Source organism: Eucalyptus grandis, chromosome 2 (genome assembly GCF_016545825.1).
Source record: "Eucalyptus grandis isolate ANBG69807.140 chromosome 2, ASM1654582v1, whole genome shotgun sequence".
Lineage (NCBI taxonomy): Eukaryota > Viridiplantae > Streptophyta > Magnoliopsida > Myrtales > Myrtaceae > Eucalyptus > Eucalyptus grandis.
The window spans coordinates 51,235,149-51,257,222 of NC_052613.1; the positions used below are offsets into that span (position 1 = coordinate 51,235,149).

Consider the following 22,074-nt stretch of genomic DNA (forward strand, 5'->3'; position numbering starts at 1 on the left):
CGTCGCATTAGTTGAACCAATTCAATCCGGTGGCCCACAGGAGTTGAGCAGTGAGATGCGTCATTGAATCAGAGGCTCATAATGTAATTCAGACAGTCCCTATCGGTGGTGGGGCCTCGCCTTACCATCATCTCCTTCCAAATCTCTAATAATAAGATGTGCGCCTCAGCTTGATCCTAACGAATGATGCAGAAGAGTTTAAGGGGGAGCCATAGGAAAAGGTTGCAAAAAGCCAAAAAGAGGTGCCCATATTTGGAATTTTAGTAGGAGTTCCTGTTGCCCAGCTTCATCATTGAGCCGCAACAGTTCGCACAGTACTAAGGAATGTGCTTAATTTCTGATTATGGAAAACGCTACTTGGCTTGATTAAAGATTGCATCCGAGGAAGTGAGGAAGGGGTCTGAAATCTGGCCAAGGCGACTATCACACGATAAGCACTAGGGATGCACAAGAGACCGTCGTTACTCGATCAAATTACTCCGATATTTCATGAGAATTAGACATTAGAAATGGGTACTCTTAAAGAAATGATTTCGACACTTGTTAAATATACTCGATAATAAACATTTTGATTTTCATACCGTTAGTTATCCATACCACTAAAAATAGCAGCAACATTAAAAAAATCATAGATATTTCATTATTTGGTTGCTCGATAAAAAGGATGTCTTCACGACATTTATTTACCAAAATGGCATCACCCATCCTTTGTGCGGAAAGCAGGGAGGGAGTAAACATGACAAAAGCCAAAAAAGGAGGTGGCGAAAATCTCCATCTTCTGATCATGGGCTTCATCATCATGTTAGGTGTCTCCACAAGTACCGCAAGCGGACAAGGTTCTCTCTTCGAGTCAGTGTGGAAAAAAAAAGCTGTGGGGGAGAGAGAGAGAGAGAGGGTGCAAAGCCTTGCAGGCAAGCAACACGAACCCCAAACACATGCTCGTTCGCTTCTTCTTTTTGTCCTCATCGTTCCCGATGATCTCTCCTTCTGACCCATTTAAGAAAAACGCCTCATTCATCGTCCTGTCGCCGTGCATGTAGTTGAACGAAGTTTGTCCCTTCTCTAGTTACCCTGAGGCGGTGAGATCTTGATTGAGGTAACGCCCGTTTGCGCTTTGGAATTTGTTAAGAGTGAAGAACCCAGTTGGTTGAATCTTGGTTTTGTACCTGATGTATGAGCATATCTTTGTTCTTTTCTCCTTTGATATGGGGTGCAATCTTGTTCTGATTAGTTTTTGGACTGTGGGTAAACTCTGTTCATCTTGGTGGTTTCTTCTTCTGGTCTGTGATCCGAACAGATGGGTGAGAGTAGAGCTTCAAATGCTGATCTCGAAGTGTCGGTTTCGTTCGGTAGGTTCGAGAACGATTCGCTCTCTTGGGAAAAATGGTCGACTTTTTCGCCGAATAAGTACTTGGAAGAGGTCGAGAAGTGTGCGACTCCTGGATCAGTTGCCCAGAAGAAGGCCTACTTCGAAGCCCATTACAAGAAGATTGCTGCTCGGAAAGCAGAGCTGCTGAATCTGGAGAAGCAGATGGAGAATGGCTCTCCCGGATCAGATGACCGGGAATGCAAAGATCCGGGGAGTGAAATTAATGAGGGCATTTTCGAGATTGATGGGTCGAAGGATGAGAATTTGGGTGGGGTGATTGAGCAAGTCGAGGACTCGGTTGATGAAGTCGGTCAAAATTCTATCGAAGAGCAAATTCATGATGTTGTCGTCGCAGTGGAAAACCAAATCGGACCGGTTGAGGGAGTCAAAGAAGAACCAGATTCGAGCCGGAGCGTAGATCGGCTGAACTTGGAAAAGCTAGAAGATGATGAATTTGTGAAGGAGGTAGTACAAGAAGTTCCAAATGGATCTTCAGAAGCGAAGGAACTTCATCCAAATGTTAAGAATGACGTGGTCAAGGCCAAAAAGGTTCAACAGGAAAATGTGAGATTGAATCTGATCAGAAAGCCTCAAAAGGTAAGGCAATCAAGTGTCTTTCTTTGTTTTCTTTTTCTCTCTCTACTGAATCATGACTGTATATAGTCAGGTTTTATATGCTTTCTAAGTTTGACCTGGTCATTAATCTCTCTGTGCTTATGTTTTATAGATCAATCCAGCCAGTAAGGTGAGAAACACAACGAAAACAAAGAAAACGCCGGATTCGCTGGTTATCAAGTCATCATCACAGGCATCTTTCCTCAGGTTATCTAAGCCAACTTCCGCTTCCACTGCAAAATCTGGAGCGAATACTTCGGCAAAGAAGGAAACAGTCCCGACGTTACCCCGGAAGAAGAACCCTCTCAATGTAGAGATCAAGAAAGTTCCTCCTAAATCACTGAAGATGTCCATTAGTTCAGATTTCACAAATTTCAGTCGATCCGATATCTCCACGTTGAGGAAATCTCTAATTATGGAGACAATGGGTGATAAGGACATTGTTAAACGGGCATTCAAGACTTTTCAGGGCAGTCCGGCATTGTCGAAATCATTCTGTGGAGAGAGATCTTCTGTGCCAAAGCCAGTGAGTTTTCATTAATCCTATCAAAAGAACTCTTGAGCTGCTCTAGTTTGCATTTCCAGACTTTGGTGTATGTCACTCTGCAAGAAGTTGAACCAAACTTTCAATGTGTGATTCTCTTGAAATTTTCCACGTGCAGGCCCCTTCACTGGTGACTGACGCAAGGGATTCTAATTCTGCGACCAAACAGAAAGGCAAAGACGGGTAAAGTTAGAATATAATAGCCAGGGATCATTTTGAAGAAGCTTACTTACTTATAGTAATTATGATAGACCTTTTAATTTGTAAAATAGTAGTTAAGCAATCATTATCATAGACCCTTTGAATATAACAATAGGGGATCGTTTTGAAGAAACTTACTAACAGAAAACTGAAACTCCTGAATGGGGGCAATGTGATGTAATTAAGCAACTTGTCTTCCTCTGTATTGTTAATATAAAGCAGACCAGCTAATATATAGTCAACATGGTATTTTCCTTAGGTTCAAACTGAAAAAATCATTTACCTGATTCTAGTTTACAAGAAGTCTCGTTTGGATAGTTTGGTTGCTCATAGAAAGAGCTAGCAGGCTTACTTTGTTATAGGACTGAAAAGGAAATTAGTCTCAGTTCCTTCACAACAATAATGATGACGAAATTATGGATCCAGTACTGGCTTTTGCAAGTAAATTTCCAAAAGCTTATGACAATTTCTCCTTTTATAGCAAATTTGTTGGTTCATGGGATCTGGTCCCTTGAGCGCCCAGATGTGATTAATGTTTCTTTTTATGTAATGTGTAATATACCTGTTTTCCATATCAGCTTCTTGGATTATGAGAGACTGTCCAGTTCAATTTTTTTATCTTATTGTTGTTTTTTTCTCCTAATCTGGTCCAGCAAGAATAAATGCGTTCATACTAACCATTCTTGAGAATGTCTGTGTCTTTCTGGTATTTGACATTCGGCAACCATATTCTGTCAAAATATGTTTGCATTTGCTTGTTTCTTTTCTTTGTTTATAGACCTAATCATCTTAATGGTCCCGTTGCATGAGTTTGACGCATCAGCAACACAATAGTTTGGGAAATTAGGAACTTCTGTTGATTCCTATTTACACCATTCCTGAAGTGGAGATATGTCAAAAACAGGGTCCATGTTATGCCTAAAGACTTTATAAGACTGCACATTTCTTTTTGCACGATTCGATTTGCTAGCTGGTCTAGAGTTCCAGTCTCATCCTTTTATTCTGTCAAATTCTCACTGTGGGAAACTTGCACAACAGGCAAACCAAAACTGAAAGTGTAGGCAAAAAGGTTCCTAAAATTCTTCCTTCTTCTTTTGGGTTGAGAAGCGATGGGCGGGCAGAAAAGAGGAAAGAGGTATTTTAGGAAATATCATTTGCAGTTCCCCTCTCATTTTTCTGTCATCGTGCATGAATTTATCTCTCTTTTTGAATTCACACCAGGTTAGGAAGAGCCTGGAGGAGAAATCTATTGTCAAGGAAGTAGAGAAAACACGCCTTCAATCAAAACCAAAGGTACAAATAAACGATTCACATGATTTTGTTGGTTGTGGTATATTTTGAAAGCTTTTGTGATGAAGCTTTAATGACTTTGGCCTGGATGATTTTGGATGATTACTTTTCCTTTGATCCACTGCTTCTGTCCAAACGGTTGTGCAATAAGTATAAAGATTCATGGCCTTTTTTCCTGAACCCGAATGATTCTGTCCAGGAAAAAAAGGAGGAGGAGATGAAAAAATTAAGGCAAAGTCTCAATTTCAAGGCAACACCCTTGCCGGCTTTCTACCAGGGGCAAGCTAAATCAAAGAGCTATCTTGCTAAGGTAAATGATCTCTATTCATATAGTTTGCACAGATTGGGCATCGTGTTGAATTGTTCTTCAGCTCTGGAACTTTAAGAACTAATATCATCTAGTAAGACTTGGCAGCCCTTCATTGCTTTGCCAATTCGGAGTAAGGCAAAATCCCACCCTGATTTTTCTAGGCACTCGCTACACACAATTTCCGAGAGATCACGAACCCTTATTTATTGATAAGTTGTCCTAATGTCCCCAATAAGAATATAGTGGTTTTATTTTCTTTTGGTTTTGTTAATCGCTATGGAGAGAGAGAATCCATAATTACACATCACAAAGCACCACCACTAGGTTTTCGAACATCACATAATTTTGGCATGAATTCAGCTTATGGTGTTTAAAGCTTGCCATTTTCAGAATCAGAATTAACACTGCTGATAAAGATCTTTATGAATTCAATTTCACAAGATTGGCACGTGTTTTGTTTACAGGGAGGTTACAAGAGTGAAACTCGTGGTTGAGCAAAGTTGAATTGGGAAGAAAGACAAGCTCTCCATGAACAGATGATCGGATAGAGAGACCGAAAGGTTTGTTACTGATATGAAGCTTGGACTGCTCAAGCAGACAGGAAAATATAGCTGAACAAGTTGGACCGATGCCTTGACTCAGTTATCTGACATTGAGTCCAGGGTGAGTGGCGGATTGTACATAGGGATATCTAGAGCATAGACAATAATAACAGTCAGTGTCGATAAGTCGGTGACTGTCTCAATAATTTAATGGAGTTAAGGCTTAGCGCTCTTTCTAGTGTCATTAGCTAAATTACATGTCTCTAGTTTATCATGAAATTATATGCACTGGGCAAGTGAACTTTGATGCTTATATGATATCGATTATGAAATCTTACCAAGATTTCTTCATATGATCTTGATTTGAGACATGAACATCATGGAAATGATGTGAATACCAACTGAATTCTGTTCAGTAATGAAACAAGTTCATGTGTGTTTCTGTAATCCATCCAGCCATAAAGCCAAAAAGAGGGAGGTATGCTATGCTGAAGCTGAGACCGAATGAAAGAATCTTTGGTATTCAATGAAAGAAGATATGATTCTAGTAGTTGACAATCACAAAAAGGGCGATGTACATTGATGATTTACGAAAGAATCTGATGTCTATCTTGGATGGGTGAAAATCGCTTTGGTCAATTCATCAATATGGTGAATGAGAACTATGTACAGCAATCAATTCGTTGTCGTTGAGGTTCTTTAGAACTCCGCATCAGAGTCGCTGGAAGTGCTTCTCTTAAACTTCTTCTGCAAGAAATGCGACGACAAGTCTGGAAACCTTGCGGGAGACTTTGCCGGTGACTTTGGCGATGTCGACGGCGGCAGTGCAGAGCTTGCCATGGCGGTCTTCCTCCTCTGCAAGTTCCGAGTGATTTCGACGCACACCTGATCGACCATCCGTAGAAAATCTTTGACCACGGTGAACAAGTGAAGCGGTTTCTCTCCATTTCGTGCAGATGCTCCCGATTGATAATACTCGGTCGTCCTCTTCACGAGCTCCATCGCTTTCCTCTGCTCTTCCCTCAAAGAGCTCAATTCTTCTTCCGCCGATTCAATGAATCTCCCCAGCTCCTTGCCTAATCCACTGCCGTCACTTGCACATAGATCCGCAACTTGCCGGATCTCCATGATACCGCGTGCTAGTTCCGCGCAAGAGGAGGCGAAGCTGTCGTAGTCTATCATCGCTGCTTTCTTCACGTTAGAGAACTCGGCGCTGAGTCCTCCTACTATTGGCAATCCCAGCATGATGTATTCGTTCTCTCTTTCGTCTTTGGGCTTCGAATTCTCTGAATCTGTGCTTGAGCTGGTGCTTCCACGACTGCTCGTTCGGCTCAAGCTATAATTCCGATTGAGAACACACTGCTTCCCCTCGGACCGCACAACTTGGTCCACTACAAAGTGAAGCAATGTGGTTTTGCCGTTGGTGCTTTTGACGTCCGACAGCTTTCTCAGTGCATTGAGGTTGAATGCTTGCGCGTTGCCTCTGGAAGTTCCTGCATTCATTCGGTTTCCGGCTTTGAGGATCGCTTCTAGAAGTTTTACGAAGAGTCCGCGGGTACGAAGCTCCTCGCATGCGAGTTCCAGAGTCCGGATAGATCCCTTCAGGTGGAGGATGTCCGACTTGAAGTTCGATCTGAAAAGCATGGCGTTAAAGCGAGCAAATGCCGATGGAACTGACTTGAGGAGGTGGTACAGGTAGGACTCTGCATCCGCAAGTCTGGCGGTGTCTCCGTCGAATTGAAGGATCTGAGACTGTTCTTCTTTCGTTGGCGCTACCTTGTTGAGCTTCTCGAGGACTTCGATGCTTAGGCCTTGATCTTCTGTGACCGCATAGAGGATCTCGTCGCGGGAAACTCCCAGGGTTTTGAGCACAATCGCAATGTTCTGCGACTTGCGAGAGTCCAGTATGAAAATTTTTGAGGATGGGTTCGAGACGGATTTGGCAGTAGAAGTCGAACCCGAGGAGGTCCCTTTTTCTCGAGCGGAGTTCTGATTGCCTGGAACGAACCCAAACAGATCTTCCATAAGATCATCATCGAACCTGCAAGTGCACCCAAAATTACATTAATCCTAGATTCGTCGAGCCTGCATAATTTCGGACATGATCGAACTGTTACATTATCTGAGCTTCAGGGTTGAATTGTCGCAACTCGAGTTTTTGATTGAAGTCTACATGTGTAGGTGTGATGTTCATAAATGTAACTGCTTGCAGACATTAATTCAGAAACAACTCTGCAATTTAGGTGAAAAGACTTTTTACCTGAAAGAACCATCGCCGACCTTGTCCCAAACCATGGAGTGATCGACATTGGCGTCAAACTTCTCCCAGTGAAGAGGCTTCAGTTTCACCTGACCAGGCGAAGCTGAAGGCTCTCCCTGTTTCCCCTGCTTTTCGAGTCCTTTTGTTAGAGCCGGTGGTCTTTTTGATGAATCCAATCCGCGCAGTTTACTCGGTGGAGGTGGTGGTGGTGCTACTGGTGATGGTCTTGCTGGCGCTGGGGGAGGTGGTGGTGCCGCTGATGGCAGACGTGATGGAGCTGCCGGGGGCTGTGGCGGCGGCCGCGGCGGCGCTGGTGCTGCTGATGGCAGACGTGGCTGTGCTGCTGGCAGTGATCGCCGTGGCGGTTCAGCAGTTGAAACCGTAGAAAAAGTCGATGGCTCCTGTGGCCTCCTAGGTGGTGTCGGTGGCGGTTGTGGTGCCTCTGATGGCGGACGTGATGGAGCTGCCGGGGGCTGTGGCCGTGGTGGCGGTGCTGATGATGGCAGACGTAGTGTAGGTGGTGCTGGTGGTGATGGCGGCGGCGGTCAGCAGTTGAAACCGCAGAAAAAGTCAATAGCTCTTGTGGTCTCCTAGTTGGTGTTGGTGGCGGTGATGGCGCCTTTGATGTTGGACGCGATAGGGCTGCCGGGGGCTGCAGCAGCGGCAGTGGCTCTGCCGACGGCGGACGTGGTTGAGGTGCCGCCATCGGGGGCGGCACTGCTGATGGCGGACGCGATGGAGCTGCTGGTATTGGCGGCGCTGGCCGTTCAGCAGTTGAAACCGCAGAAAAAGTCAATGGCTCCCGTCGTTTCACCGACGGCATTGGCTGCGGCGGCGGCGGCTGAATCGGTCTGGGTCTCTCGACGGCCATGAGGGCAGCTACTTGGGCCGACGGAGGGGGTGGCAATGGATACAAAGCTCCCTTCGCGCTAATTTCAACCTCATGGACTCTCTCTCGTTGAGTTCGAACATCGTCATCTGCCCAAGATGATGATAGCATCTCTCTCAGCAAGGGCGCTTCTTGAACGTGCTTGTCCAAACGCATGTCCCCGTCTCTCCTCCCGCTCGCATCCCCCGCTTCATAATGGCCTCCCGAACTCCGCACGACCACCTTGCTCAGGCTCTTCATCAGGCGACTCCCGGTCCTCTCCGCATTTCTCTGGAGCCTCCGCCAGTAAATAACGTCCATTCCATTCTCATCCACGATCAGCCCCTTGATCATATGCCCTCCGAACCGCGCGAAGTCCCCGCGATGCATCGGCGCGAAGCCTCCCGCCTCCGTCGGCCCACGGTCCGGACCCTTTCGGCGTCTCCGCCTTTGGATTGCGAAGAAGAACAGCGTGGCGACGACCAGCGAGCTGGCCGCAGTGGCCGCCACCGCCTTGACGATCGTCTTGCTTGAGGATGACGAGGAGTCCGGCGGCGGGGCGTGGCGGCGAGTCTATTACGGGAGGAGGAGGAGAGTTGGTGACGGTGGCGGCGGTTGGAGGATAGAAGGTTTCGATGTTCTGTTGAGAAGAAGCTAGGCCAAACCAGCAAGCCGAAAGGAGTACCAACTTACAGAGCAAGAGCCTGGGCTCGAGGCGAAGAATCGGAGACATGGCGGTTTGCTATCTGGCCTTGAAGAGGAAGAGAAGAGAAAACATGTGGTAACACCGAGTCGTCTGCTTTATCTAGTCCCGGCAAAACGAGGAACGCTCCAACTTCAAAGCCATCGTCGCGTTAGGGGCACCGTTGACCCTTTCCATACGAGCACGCAATTCGAACCTTCTTTTGTCACTTCTCTATTTTTTATCATTAAGTGGTTCTCTTCCTAACCGCAACCACCCGGGTCGCCCAGTTGACCTCTTCTTCCGTCTCCTTTTAGGTCAGTACCCAATTCATCTGTCTGTGCAGCAATTTAAGTCTCGACCGTTCTCACCGACGCAGAACCAGTCGCGCACAGTGACTCCCTAAGCTCTTTCCTCTGCTCTTCGACAAAAAAACACGCGATGTCATTCTAGAAGTGGTCGGTGATTACTCCGTCAGACTAGGACGAGGAGGAGTTGGGGATGGTACGTACCTAAGAAGGCACGGATATAATTTCGGTCCCCATCGATTCGTCGTCACCGCCAGCGTGCTGATGACGACCGATCTAAGCTTTTGAGTCCTGGGCATATGATACTTCTGCTCCGAAGCAGACGTCAGAACGAGAAGCAAAGCTAGGGGAGACCTTCGTTCCGTCGATACCTAATGACTATACTTTGCTCTCCAATCAACCTGCAGAGTTTCTCAACTGCAATAGTGGCAAAGTCAAACCAGCTGTGAAACGTGGCAGCCCACATCGCGGGTTCAAGTTTGCATATTTGGTATTCGATGTTAGTTAATGAACCACATAGATGCCGGTCAAAAAGGAACGCTCTTCGTCAACCAATTTGATTATTTTGGGTTGGTTAGCGCATTAAAGAATGTCGGATTTTTCTTTAGGAAGGTCTTCCAAGATATTATAGTAAGACGATTGAGAAAAGATAAATGATTATGTAACAGTTTTTAACTTATTATGAGAAAATCAACAGTAAATTCATCATTCTTAAGATTCTACGACTTAATATCGTAACTGGGGAGTTCACAAATGTTTTCATACTGCTATTGCTAATTGAGCTTTGTTATCTGCTATATCCATGTTTGCGCAAACTCCACCTCTCACGGACCGCGAGATGAACGATAGCGCGACTTGACCTCTCGAGGTCTAGCAACGAAGAGATTCTTTGACTTGCTAGGAAGGCCTGACGCATCGCAGAATGGACGAGAGTTTCTGGTACGCAAGAACTGAATCCCCGTGATTATCGCTCCTCCGTGCACTAGTGCTTGAAAGTTGAAAGAGACTGGCCGAGAGGCACTAGCTACAGGGATTGCGCTGTACACAGCTGACTCATTTGAAAGGCCACCTGATGCAGTTGCAGGCACATGGCTCATCACCATCTTGATCATAGAGGATAATGGGTTCCTTGCTGTAAAAGCACCTCTTGCGCCTTTGAACAACGTGTGCCTGCTCCACTTAAATTTGTTCCAATTAGACCTTTGCAAGTTTGCAACTTTTGGGACAACGCGGCAGCGATTGATTCAGTTTGATTTTGATTTCACTTGCTAGTGGAATGGATAAGCCATGCATGACACAATCAACCCTTTCATTGACGGGCTTGTTCTACGAGGATACAATTTGTGGATTTGCTTGCAAGATCGTTGATTGTGCAAATCATGAGTAGGACAAGATAAATTCGGATCTCTCGGTGGGTTTTAGGAATTTCATTTTCCATTGGCTATACTTGAGACCTGAGCACGATTTTGATGAAATCCAGCAGATTGATGGTGTCATTAGTCAAGGTGGCATGTGGCACAAGCCTTATGTGTTGGTGAAGGAAGTCCAATAAATTATGAGCCCAAGTACTTGAGCCCATATGATAAATCATAAAGAGAAATATGATTTCTCACTATTATTTATATGATAACTGCAAAAAATGTTTAGTAAAGACGCATTAACAAGAGATAAAGAGAAAGTAAAAAATCTGGATTCAAGGCAGTGTCTAATTTTCACCAAACTAAATAAGAGGTCGATTTGTGATCTGATTGAGCTGAAATTTAGTTAGCGTGTTCGTAGCGTATGTTTCTTGAATTTGAACAGTTTGATTTTTGTTTGAAGCTCCCTACATTAGTTTTTTGTGGATTGAGCAAAACCTACGCTTTTTGTGAAATTTATCATTGATTTCTTGTGAAATTTATGCATATTGTCAAGAATGATGTTTTGAAGTTTTTGTTGCTATGTACCTCTAGTGTTTATTAGAGAAGAACTTTGTTCACTTAGTTTTGTTGATAGGGAAGATTTTTGGGTATACTCCGGTCCTATGGTTTTTTTATCTTCTTATATCAAAGAGGGTTTCCATATTAAAAAAATCACCTTGTATCTGCGTGTTTGATATTTATGTTACTCTATTATATCATTTCTTGTTAGGTTTGCACAACATGGGAGATTGTTTTGTTTCGCTGTGCTAATCCGATAATGTTTGGATTGTTATTGTTATCCCAACATTGTGATCACATGCGTCTCGACCAATGCATGCTTCAGTCGATTTGCTTACATCTCATAGTGAAAAAAACTGCATTCCACTCTTGTTGATGTTTATCCAATCATTTCGCAAGAGCGACGAACGTTCTATTCAGAAAAATGAAGGAAATAGTCAAAATTGTACTTTGGAACTCTTGCACTAGAAGAGAAGGCCATGAGAAAACGCTCCAACTCGAACATCACCGAACGACTAATTAGTAATTACAAACAAAAGAAAGGCATAAGGAAGCCCATCATTTCCTTTCAAACTTTGGGCCTTGAGCCCAATAAGCCGGCCCAGCTAATTTAATGTGGGGAAAAAGGGAGTGCACGTGATACTGTGATGATCGATGGACAGAATAACACAATTGGTACAGGGAGGTTTACCACCATATAGAAAGAGAAAAGGAAGGGGTCGCTCCATCTGAGAATCGCGACCTTGTGTTTTCATAGAGTGATTTTGTCTATCAATTCCGACAACAAAACCTATCTTTGCTCGATTGAAAGGTGCCCACGGTGCGAAAGTAGTTTTGGTTACCAAAATCATCAGGACATGACATGTTAATTGTTTCATTCTGCCTCAAAATCGTACCATTCACTAGAAGCGAAAAGAAAAGTACCAAGATCTTGAAAAAGGGATTAATTTCTTTAAAAACTCTTAACTTTAGGTCCAATTCCAATTTTGGTCTGAACTTTTTCTTTTTTCCAAATTTGGAAATAATTTTCCATGTCACTTTATTTATGTGAATTTGCTATTGACATGGAAATGCCACGTCAAATGGGATTGAATCACAGCCATAAATTTGAGGATAAATTGAGAGTTCATGGATTTTTTAGGAAAAAAAACTCAGGATAGATTTGGGACTCGCCTTAAAATTTGGGGTAAAATTAAGATTAGACCTAGAGTCAGATTTTTTTTTCTTCTCAGAATTAGGCCCTTAAAAGTGGTTTGTCTAACATTTTACTTCCTCAAAAAATGAAATTGTGCCACGATTTCAACACCTATAAAAAAAACTGCATATGATTATACACGTCGAGATTTTAGTGCTGCTCACTAAACAAATATCAAATAGCGAGACCTACAATTTCAGGGAAAAAGAAGAACAAAAAGAAGAGAGCTAAAAAATAATTTTTGCTTAAAAAAAACCAACAAGCTCGCGGAAATAAAGCAGACCAAATTCATCATGTTTCTTATATAATGCACGAATGAGAAGAATCAAAGCGACAAAAGCTCAATTCATTTTTCCTCCATTGCTCCAAACACTCGGTTACAGGCTAGAACAGGGGGACCTGGAGGGGGAAAAGGAAAACACATGGCAAAGATCGGGGGATGTAAGTGGATGTACCGGCAAGGAGAGTTGCTTTCATATCTTTCCAGATGGTCCATCCCCTCCCCTTTGTGAGCTGTGCGATCTTCAACCATCCAGCACATCCCTTGTTTGAGGGGAAAATCAACACGATCCCCCCAAATCCACAATCATAACAAATCCCTCTCTCTCTCTCTCTCTCTCTCTATCTGATATATTTGTAGGGTCCAAAGATCTTCCTTTCCCCTTCTTTTTCATCCCCCGTTTCTGGGTCCACTGTAGGCGTTTTGAAGCTGTTGAAGGCGTGAAGGAAAGTCGTGGGCGATTCCAATGCGCATGCTCCCCCTTCTCCTCACCTGCTCTTTTACCCACTTCAGGACAGCTGCCGGTAAATGTGTGTGTGTTCTCGTCATGCGACGCATCACAGCAAGAGACAACCGGACACAAAGCACTGCCCCACCTTGGATCAGGGCAACACATGACATGCTCTTACAGAGAATTGTCCGTCCATCTCATGATCCCATTTCCCATCCCCAAATATTCTCTCCCACCAGACATATCATATCATATCATATCACACCGTATCCGCCTTCTTTCTTCCCTCTCTAGTCTCCTTCCATCTCTCTCTCTCTCTCTTCTCTCAGTTTTAGCACATGTTCTTGTAAAGAAGAAACTGTCCACGACTCATAATTGTTTCACCTCCTTGATGTGAATTATACATCCAGATAGTGCATGGACTGAAATTTCCTCGATTACTTAAAACGACGTGTGGGGTTTCTATAAAACCCGTCCATTCGAATTTAAAAAAGACCTGTTTTTGATCTTAGTGGGAAATAGACTCGACTAATTTTATTCTAGTAGGAGATCTTGACCATCCCACCATTAGCGGATCCATACATTATGCGTCGTCATTAGCAAGAAGAGGAGAAAAGCGATCGATATCCATGCATCCACGATCGGTTCATATTTCTAAAAAAATTATAGAGACTAGGGCGGTCGAGACCCCGAAAAACGAAACAGATCGAGTGGACAGATAAGACGCAACAGATATAACTGTAAACTTGAGCTGCCAATTCCAGCCCAAACCAAGAAAAAAAATTGAAAACAGAGAAAAAAAGTTAAAACTTGGGACGAGGCTAGTCACAGCAGCTGGTCATTTTGAGCCGTCTCGTGGGAGATTCCAGCGATGACGGCGAACACGGTCCCGAGGACCCCGTAGATGGCGACGGCGATGACGGCTCGGACAAAGAAACCGACGGCGACGGCGACGGCGACCGAGACGGCGTTGTAGGCAGTGAGGAGGAGGAGGACGACGATGCGGAAGAGACGGACGGCGAGGATGAGGACACGTCGGAGCTCTCTTGCAGCTTCCTCTTGTGGGTGGTGCCCTCCCCGTCGCTCCTCACTCTATCTCCGACGTCTCTCGTCATGAAATCCCTCAACCGCTTCACGTCCGACAGCTTCACCGGCTTCACGATGAAGTCCTCCGCACCTTCCTCCAAACACCTGCATTCATATGTCAAATCCCCAAAAAGATCAAATCTTTTGACCGAGAATTCGAAATTTCGTGCGTGAAATTATCGCGACGATTGAGAAAAGGAGAGGAATCGAAACCAAAAAAAGAAAGAGAAAGATGTACCTGTCGATTCGTGCCAAGACGTTCTCGGACGACATGATCACCACCGGAATTTCCCTCAGAGCAGAGGATTCCTGCTCAACAACAAATGAACCCCACATTTAGCAAACCATTGTCCCATGATTCGTTCTCTTTCTCGATATATGTAGAGGAGATTTGCATGCATTCGATGGAATTTCCGAAGCTTTGATGCCCACTTTGAAGATATATTTATGAAAAAAAATGATTAAATTACCTTGATTTTCTTGAGGAGCTCGTAACCAGTCATTCCAGGCATACAATAGTCTGTTATTATCAAATCCACCTTCAACCCCTGTTTCAAAGCAGAGCACACGGGAGTAACCATCAAATTCCGGTTCAGGATACCTGTACTAAGCTTCATATCTGGAATCTTTAACGAGAGAGAGAGAATGAAATTTCAGCTCACGTTAAAATCGCCAGCTGCTTTCTCCTCGTCCAGGCCAAGAAATTGAAGGGCTCTGATTCCACTATCCACTGCCGTAACTGCGGATTCCATGAGAACAGAATGATTCTTTTTCTTACGAGAACTCAAAGGAAACGACATCATCTCTAGCGAACTCGTGCAGGAGTTGGGTACCTTTGCAGGAAGAGATCTTAAGCAAGTGCTCGATGACCTTCCGGTCGACGAGGCTGTCGTCGACGGCGAGGACGTGGACATCCTCGGACCCGCACGGCGACGGGTCGTCGAACTGGTCCGACGACCTCCTCCGCCACGAGGCCACGCCGTTCCTCGCCATACCAGTTTTTACTGAAGAAGCGCAGGAAGAAATGATCCCCAAGCAGAAGCCTAGACTCTGTTCCGCTTCTCTTTTCAGAACTCTAATCTTCGAAGCAAAGCAAAAACAAGGCCGTGCCGCATGGTGCTCTCCGCTTTATATACCCCTGTTAACAGGGTTCTAATCGCAATAACACGGAGTCAATTCCATGTCAGTGTCAGTGTCTTGCATTTTTCTTTTCAGACTAGGATCGCGAGAAAAAGAAAAATACCCAAAATCCGAAATCTTCCGATTCTTTTCACTTTCAGAGGAAATCTCAAATCTCCCCTCCTCTTTATTTATTCATTTCTCGAAAGTTCAGCTTTAATTAAAATAAAATAAATAAACTAACAACAGCCTGCCTGCGCTGAGATTCCGAAAATCCAACGCCCCTTTTTTATTTTTTTTCTGGTTCTGGCGAGACCTCCGAAATCAAAGAGAAAGCCCGTGTGTTTCACGCCCAATCGGGTCGTCCCGTGGCGTTTCGAGGAAACCGCTGAGGGTCCGGTCAGTCTCGAGATGGGTGTCGGTGCATTCGGTCGGACCGGAGGTGGGAACGGGGGGAGGGCGGGTTGACCGGAGGTCAAAGGGAAGGACGAGCGCCGTCAAATCAAAGGGGACTCGGAAACGAGCATCACGGTTTCCTAATCGGCGGCATTGACGAAGGAGGTCGCGAATTCCCATTTTTCGGTTTAATTTTCTTCTCTCGCCCCCACTTGCGATCGTACTGTAATTTCATGCTCGAACTGTGTGAACAGATGAGATTCGCACGACGGGGTTTAGGACGTGGGGGGGGACAGACAGGATCTTGACACGATCTCTGTGATTTTACCCCAAATTTTCCACACTGTCAGTGCGCCCTTCCTGACGTACACGTGTTGCCTTGGCCTCTGGGGTGGACACGACAACGGAGCGAACAGAGCTCGTCTCCTTCTCTCTCTCTCTCTCGTTTTTTGCCCTGTGCGGAAAGCTTTTTCAAACGGGCAGGAGAAGTTGCTGTATTTGTTTTTTTATTTATTAAAAATACGAAATGCGTATCGTACAAAAATAAAATGTTGACTGAGTTTCAAGCAGGTACTTATTAAGGAATTAATTAAGCAGTTCTAAATAGCTAAGTCGTGCTATGCACGATCACTATCTTAAATTGAATGTTTTCAAATTAAGAATATTTAATAAGTGCTTTTGTTTTTTTTTTATGAAAACGATAATTTAGGACTTCCTTTGTTTGATTTGGAAATTTTTTTCTTAAAACTAATTACTGATATCGCTTATAAAAATAAATTAATGAAAATATTTTTTATTGTCAATGAGAATAGCAGAAAAAAATTGTTGTCCATTTTCATGAGTAATTATTTAATGTAATATAAGTGATTTTTTTTAAGGAAATTTTTTTTAAATCATTTATTTTATGCGAAATAATTGAACCTAAATATTTTACAAAGTTTATTAATGAGACTTTACAGAGAAACAAAGATTGAAAAGGTGAGAATCAACGAATCATTGATAGCATGCTCTCAACTGTTTTTAATAGTAAATTTCATAAAGCATATGGAACGTTATAAAAAATTTTAGTCAGTTGTAATGGCTTTTGACTTTTTTGATGTTGTGATCATGAGCTATCTTCACGCACCCGATTCAGGATGAGTTTGAAAGAATTTTCCAAAACAATTTTTAAACTTTGAGCAAGAGCATGGAGTAGTTGCTTTGAGAATCCAAACTATTTATAATTTTTTTTGGCAAACTCAACTCAAGTCAATCTCTCCGGTATAATCAAACATAGAAAAATACTTGCCTTGAAACTAAAGAGTCTCAAAGAATTACCTCTTTGCAAAATGATCTAGAGTACCCGCATCAAATAAAATTTAACCCAACAACAACTTAAGGTGCGTTTGGAATTGCTGCTTTACACGATAATTTCAACCTTCCAAAATAGCCGGAGTGAAATTTTTTGTATTTGATAAAAATACTTTGGACAGCTTGGGTTAAAGTTTGCCTAGGCAAAACCCAAGGCAGGTACTAATTGCTTTGACTTCGGAATTTTGGAAAACAATTCCTCTCGACTAGTTAAATATTTTTATCCTTGCCTTATCCTGAAGCTATTTTTTCAATCTCAAGAGTACCCTCATCTCCTTCAATCTGCACGGTTTATCACAGCAGGAAAAATGCCCATTAATTGTGGCGCGGCCGCCACAACACTGCTGCCAGCACCCCTCGGGCTGCTGTCGGCCGGCCTCAGGGAAGCTCGCCGAGGATCGTGTTCCGCCTCTTTTCTAATTTTTTTTTTCTTTCTTTTGTGCTTTTCTATTGGTTAATCGACCGGCCATCGATATGAGTAAACTAACCGAGGAAAATGTCTCCTGGGAAAATGGAAGGCTATTGAATTTGGGGTTTGGAAGGAGGCAAGAGGACAAGGAGGAGGAGGGGAAATCGGGGGCATCGCCTGGACTTTTCGCCTCTCGCGGATCAGATCTTCTGGTTCTGGGAGATCGCTTTTACGGTCCTTCCGAGATTGATTTCCATCTCCACCCTCCCCGCCCTCACGTAATGTTATCCCAGAAGGAGTCAAACTTCGCGTCGGAACTCGTGACTACGTCCCTATTTGTTTCGGTAATTACGGACTTTAATTCTCGAGATTTACGGCGCCAGTAATTAACAAGACCGAAATCCCTTGACACGAGCCCGACTGCACGACTTGGTATTGATGAAAAATCGATCAACCGACAAGAATGTGATACGGATTATCTTCGATTTTCCAGAAAACAAGAATCACGATAGTCCAATCCCGACGTTAAATCAAGTTGAAGAATATTCATAACCATCACTTTAAAGTACTAATAGAGAATATCTTAAAAAGAACAATGGTTTAGTAATTATGCCAAAATGATATATATATATATATATATATAAGTCGTGTCAACTGTCAACTCTATCAATAAGTTCAATATTAGTTGGACACATATACAATAACATAATTTAATATCATCACGGTTTAAATCGAAATTGATCTGAACACATCTTATCTCTATCCAAATCTCATGTCGTGTTATCATATGTTGTTAGAAATTACCACCCTAATTGCATTTTCAATGCATAAAGTTATTAACCATGATTTCACCGAAGATACCATTTAGATAGCTCTCTCTCTCTCTCTCGACATTTTTGGGCTCCACATATATTTCATCCTTGTCTCTTAGGCATGCAAGTATGTGTCATGGATTTCCCAATTGGGATATAAGATCTCAATCCCACCTCATTGAAGTACTTGAAACACATTGAAGTCCAATTAGGATGCTTTTAGTTTGGTTATGGGGAATGTCTTTGGGAAAATGTGAAGGCTTTTGGGCTAAAAGAGTTTTTTAAAATGCAAATAATAATTGGTTAAGTACATTTTAATGACATGTTGAATTTTTTTAACGTAAATACCATTTACTAAAAATTACATTTTGTAAAGGATTTTTGCTAATTTCTTTTTTATAAAAGAACTAATGGCAATGCTAGCCGCAGCCCATTGGCAGCTTGTCAGTGACACACCAACCATACGCCAATCGCACATTGGCTGCTTGTCGATTACTTACCGATGGCTGAGGCAAAGTTAAGTTAATTATGAAGTTCAGCGAAGGTAAAGTTGGAAAAAATAAAAAAATTCTATTTACCTTCTGGAAATACAGCATTCCAAAATACTATGGACTTGCCTTGGGTTAAAGATTCTTAGAGAGCATATTTAACTTCTTAAATATAGTTTTTTGCACCTTCATTTGATTTGTATACAATGTTATCTCTTGTGAATAATTTGTTTACATGCATACGTGTTCGCACACAAATTCTCAATTTTCACTTATTCTACACTTCGCTTCTTGTATCTCTGAAATAAACACCTTCCACCCTGAGTTTTCTGAAAAACCTACACTTTACACTTTGAAAATCTAAGAAATTATAGAATATAAAGGGTGAAGAGTGTGAGATACGAAAACCAAGGGATGCCATTAACAGGAAGACAAGGACCTCGTTCAAGCAAACTCGTTTCCATTACTTATGGTGTCGGGATGATTTGAATGCAACGGCCGGGGTGAGAAAAGCATAAGATTCACTACGGTAAGTGAATTTTGTGACGAGAATTATCAATTTTGTGTTTTATGACCCATCGATAAAAGCTTAACCTCACGGTCACAAATTACTATTTATATAGTCATTTCATTGAATAAAACAACTTATATTAGGAAGAGCAAAGAATCTAAATAATTTCCCTAGAAACAAAAGTCTGAACAGATTCCTCATGCTTTGAACGTTTTTGTCGCCCGTAAAACAAATTTTACATAATACTGTTCCTTTTTCGCGGGGTTTTGGAGTCAAAAAGACTATGGTCATTTCTCATTAGTCCTTCCATAAGTTTTATTGCTGTGCTAAAAGTAAGTATTGTTGACCAGTCACCATGTACTATTGGGAAAGACGCTTAAGACCCGCATTAATTCACTAAACCAATTGGAGTTCAAGCTTTAGAAGACAGCCATATCGCATGCCAATAGATATATGGATCTCAAGCTTTTATGTTGGCATGCATTTTGACCTGCCTTTATTATATGCTTTAGATTTCATTATCTCTAACCGAGCACGATGCACAGCCCGATTGAACAGTCCACCAAATCTATCGCGCCACATCACAAGCTTCCCAGCAGAATCTCTCATCGAGTGCATTAATCAATTAGTTGACTTTTTAATCCGTGGAAAAAGCAAAGCTAGACCGACTGATCGATTAAAGCTTATCGCAATTGCTCGACCAAAGATTAACGAAGAAAACCCAATTTTCTCTCTCTCTCTTTCAAGTCAAACAGAATCTCTCTCAATCCCCACCAATTTATATTGTCCTGTTTACTTTTCCATGATTATCAAATTGTCCCAATTCAAATCTTGTGGGGGCCTTTCCAACCAGAGAGATAACATAGGATCCGGTTCAACTGCTTGGTTTCATGGTGGTTTTATATACCACCACGTTTATTTTTTAAAAGGCCGGAGATTTATGTAATTATTTAATTATTTGTGTGTGCATAATGTGATGTGTGGCCAATGTGAGGCCTATGTGAGAGTTGGATGTATGGCAGACCAACTGAACTAACTGTATAGATCGAAAGAAATCCCGTGTTTCTTTCCAGGGATATGAAAACATGGAGAGGATCTTCGCGAGTTGACAAGCTTGGCTAAATTAGCTCACCAAAGTCGTATTGTTTCTTTCTTTGTTTTGTTAAAGAAAGGGTTGGAATCAGGGTGACGAGGAAAAGATTGAAATTGTTCAGGGGCCGTCTATCATCACGCGGAAGATTTGCATATGCTTTTCGCATATTTGAGTGTGATATGGAGCATCATATTTTTTCGATTTTTTGTTTTGTTTCGTCTAGCTTGATATTTTCTCGTACTATCGGATTTTGTTTGGGAACCTTTGGATCTCTTTACCAGACAAGCAATCAATCCTTATCCTTCTTTTCAAACACTATCAATAAAAGTTAGAGCATATATGACGAAGAGACAACTAATGATATGTTTAAAAGAACTATCTGATGTTTACATCATTTATCTAGCATATGTTTCTTGTCCGCATAAATGATGCCAACCGAGTCATTGTCAAAAGATAGTCCTTATCGTTTAAAATAATAATCTATGCAGAAGTTTTGATGAAGATAATGTAGTAAAGAAAGGCATTAAGCTTTTCCCCCGGGCCCCTCGGGGTTGTAAAAAAGAAAATATATGTGAAATTTTATAAAGTTGAATACATTTTAAGAAATTGCATCAAAGACTACTTACCAAGGGGTTTAAATGTGACCCCCTTCTCTTTCTCGCAAGAAACCATTTTCAAGATCAATGTAGAATCAACCTAAAATAATTACACTTTGAGATACACGGTAGAGCTCATCAAGGATCATACTGCACACCATCTTAATTTACTTTATTGGATTTGTTATCAACTTCAAATACAAACACTTATGTGAAGTGTCCATGAACTTCTGGTGATTTGTCATATTATGTCTCCTTTCAACCTCATCAAAAGGATACTCATATTTACACGTGTGTTTCACCAGAAAATAAAAATTCACTAAAATAATGAAAAATTATTCACAAAAAACATTTGTTCTTGAGTTTATTTGTATCAATAGTTCCATGATAATTTTGAATAGGAAAGTGTTTAATTTCTAAAGAGAAAAATGAAGAAATGAACACAAGAATTTAAAATGCAGAGAAATAAATTTTTCCTAGAGATAAATGGAGATGAAAAACTTCATTGTTTACATGTCTCTAAAATCAAATCATTTTGCATCGCGTTTTTTCCACTTCTCTTTTAACTTAGACGCTCCCTTTTATGTGTTTTGACCATGTAATCCTTTGTGTGGCTCATCAAAGTGAAGCTTTCTTAAAATGTAAATCCCTAATAGACTTTTCTTTAAATTGAAATTTAAAGACTTTGATAAAAGTGGGAATTTAACTACTGCATATGTATGTGTCATAGATGACCGTGCGACAATTTAAGCTCTTTTGGATCACTTGGATAGTCGAGGTGCCTAAACCAAGCCTTGTTCGGATTAATCACTCACTCATGCATATCATAGAGGAAGAAAGTTTTTAGAGAAAAAAACTCTAAAAGAGAGAAAGGGGCTTAGATTACCGAATTGTTAGATGGATATAAATGAGGGGGAAGGCACCCCTTTTTATACCCGAGGCCCTCAGATTACAATCATTGATTGTACTTTGATCCAGCGGACGAGATCGCATCTCCTAATCTACCAACTATCGACATTTATGCCGAGAGAGTTCTAGATCTTAATGCAATTACCGTATCGCCCGCTCTTGAAATGTTCCGGAAGCTCTTGCAGGAAACCTTGGCAATATTGGAAGGTCTTCCTTGAAAATGCACGGTCTCGATGCCCTTATTGGTCTTAGCTAGGAGACTGGTCTTCTTGGAATAAGTACGAGCTCTCTTGTTCTGATTTCACTTGATTCTAAGTCTCTCGAACGGTGGACAATATGGTTCCAACTTCGGCTCGGGCATGGCACACAACAAGCGCTCGACCTCGGGGAAGAGTGCTTGGATCAGCATGTCGCGAGTTGGAGTAAGAGGTTCCAATCCTACCTTCGGCTTCTTCAAGGACGGCGGCTTTG

General features: G+C 42.3%; 3 protein-coding genes across 3 annotated transcripts; 1 reads left to right on the forward strand and 2 right to left on the reverse strand.

The window, feature by feature from the left end:
* Positions 1-715: 715 nt before the first annotated feature.
* On the forward strand, positions 716-5,224 carry LOC104433569 (protein WVD2-like 7). Its single transcript, XM_010046366.3, has 8 exons — positions 716-1,096; positions 1,298-1,966; positions 2,097-2,510; positions 2,647-2,711; positions 3,768-3,864; positions 3,951-4,022; positions 4,219-4,329; positions 4,794-5,224. The coding sequence occupies exons 2-8, from the start codon at positions 1,298-1,300 to the stop codon at positions 4,821-4,823; spliced, it is 1,458 nt and encodes a 485-aa protein (XP_010044668.2). The 5' UTR covers positions 716-1,096; the 3' UTR covers positions 4,824-5,224.
* Positions 5,225-5,366: 142 nt separating this feature from the next.
* LOC104433568 (formin-like protein 16) lies at positions 5,367-7,676 on the reverse strand (the record flags this gene model as incomplete). Its single annotated transcript, XM_010046364.3, has 2 exons — positions 5,367-6,912; positions 7,132-7,676. Coding segments are annotated over 2 exons (1,887 nt in total), but the record flags the coding sequence as incomplete, so codon positions are not given.
* A 5,670-nt stretch (positions 7,677-13,346) lies between these two features.
* On the reverse strand, positions 13,347-15,218 carry LOC104433567 (two-component response regulator ARR5-like). The gene is made up of 5 exons (XM_010046363.3): positions 14,754-15,218; positions 14,583-14,659; positions 14,391-14,468; positions 14,159-14,229; positions 13,347-14,025 (listed from the first exon to the last, which is right to left on the reverse strand). The coding sequence occupies exons 1-5, from the start codon at positions 14,911-14,913 to the stop codon at positions 13,656-13,658; spliced, it is 756 nt and encodes a 251-aa protein (XP_010044665.1). The 5' UTR covers positions 14,914-15,218; the 3' UTR covers positions 13,347-13,655.
* Between the last annotated feature and the right edge of the window lie 6,856 nt (positions 15,219-22,074).

Excerpts from the sequence above, each read along its gene's own strand:
- LOC104433569 (XM_010046366.3), top strand. The coding sequence starts at position 1,298 with ATGGGTGAGAGTAGAGCTTCAAATGCTGATCTCGAAGTGTCGGTTTCG. Across the intron at positions 1,967-2,096 it reads TGATCAGAAAGCCTCAAAAG|ATCAATCCAGCCAGTAAGGT; the intron begins GTAAGGCAATCA and ends TATGTTTTATAG. Across the intron at positions 2,511-2,646 it reads GATCTTCTGTGCCAAAGCCA|GCCCCTTCACTGGTGACTGA; the intron begins GTGAGTTTTCAT and ends TTCCACGTGCAG.
- LOC104433567 (XM_010046363.3), bottom strand. The coding sequence starts at position 14,913 with ATGGCGAGGAACGGCGTGGCCTCGTGGCGGAGGAGGTCGTCGGACCAG. Across the intron at positions 14,230-14,390 it reads AGCTCCTCAAGAAAATCAAG|GAATCCTCTGCTCTGAGGGA; the intron begins GTAATTTAATCA and ends GTTGTTGAGCAG. Across the intron at positions 14,026-14,158 it reads GTCTTGGCACGAATCGACAG|GTGTTTGGAGGAAGGTGCGG; the intron begins GTACATCTTTCT and ends ATATGAATGCAG.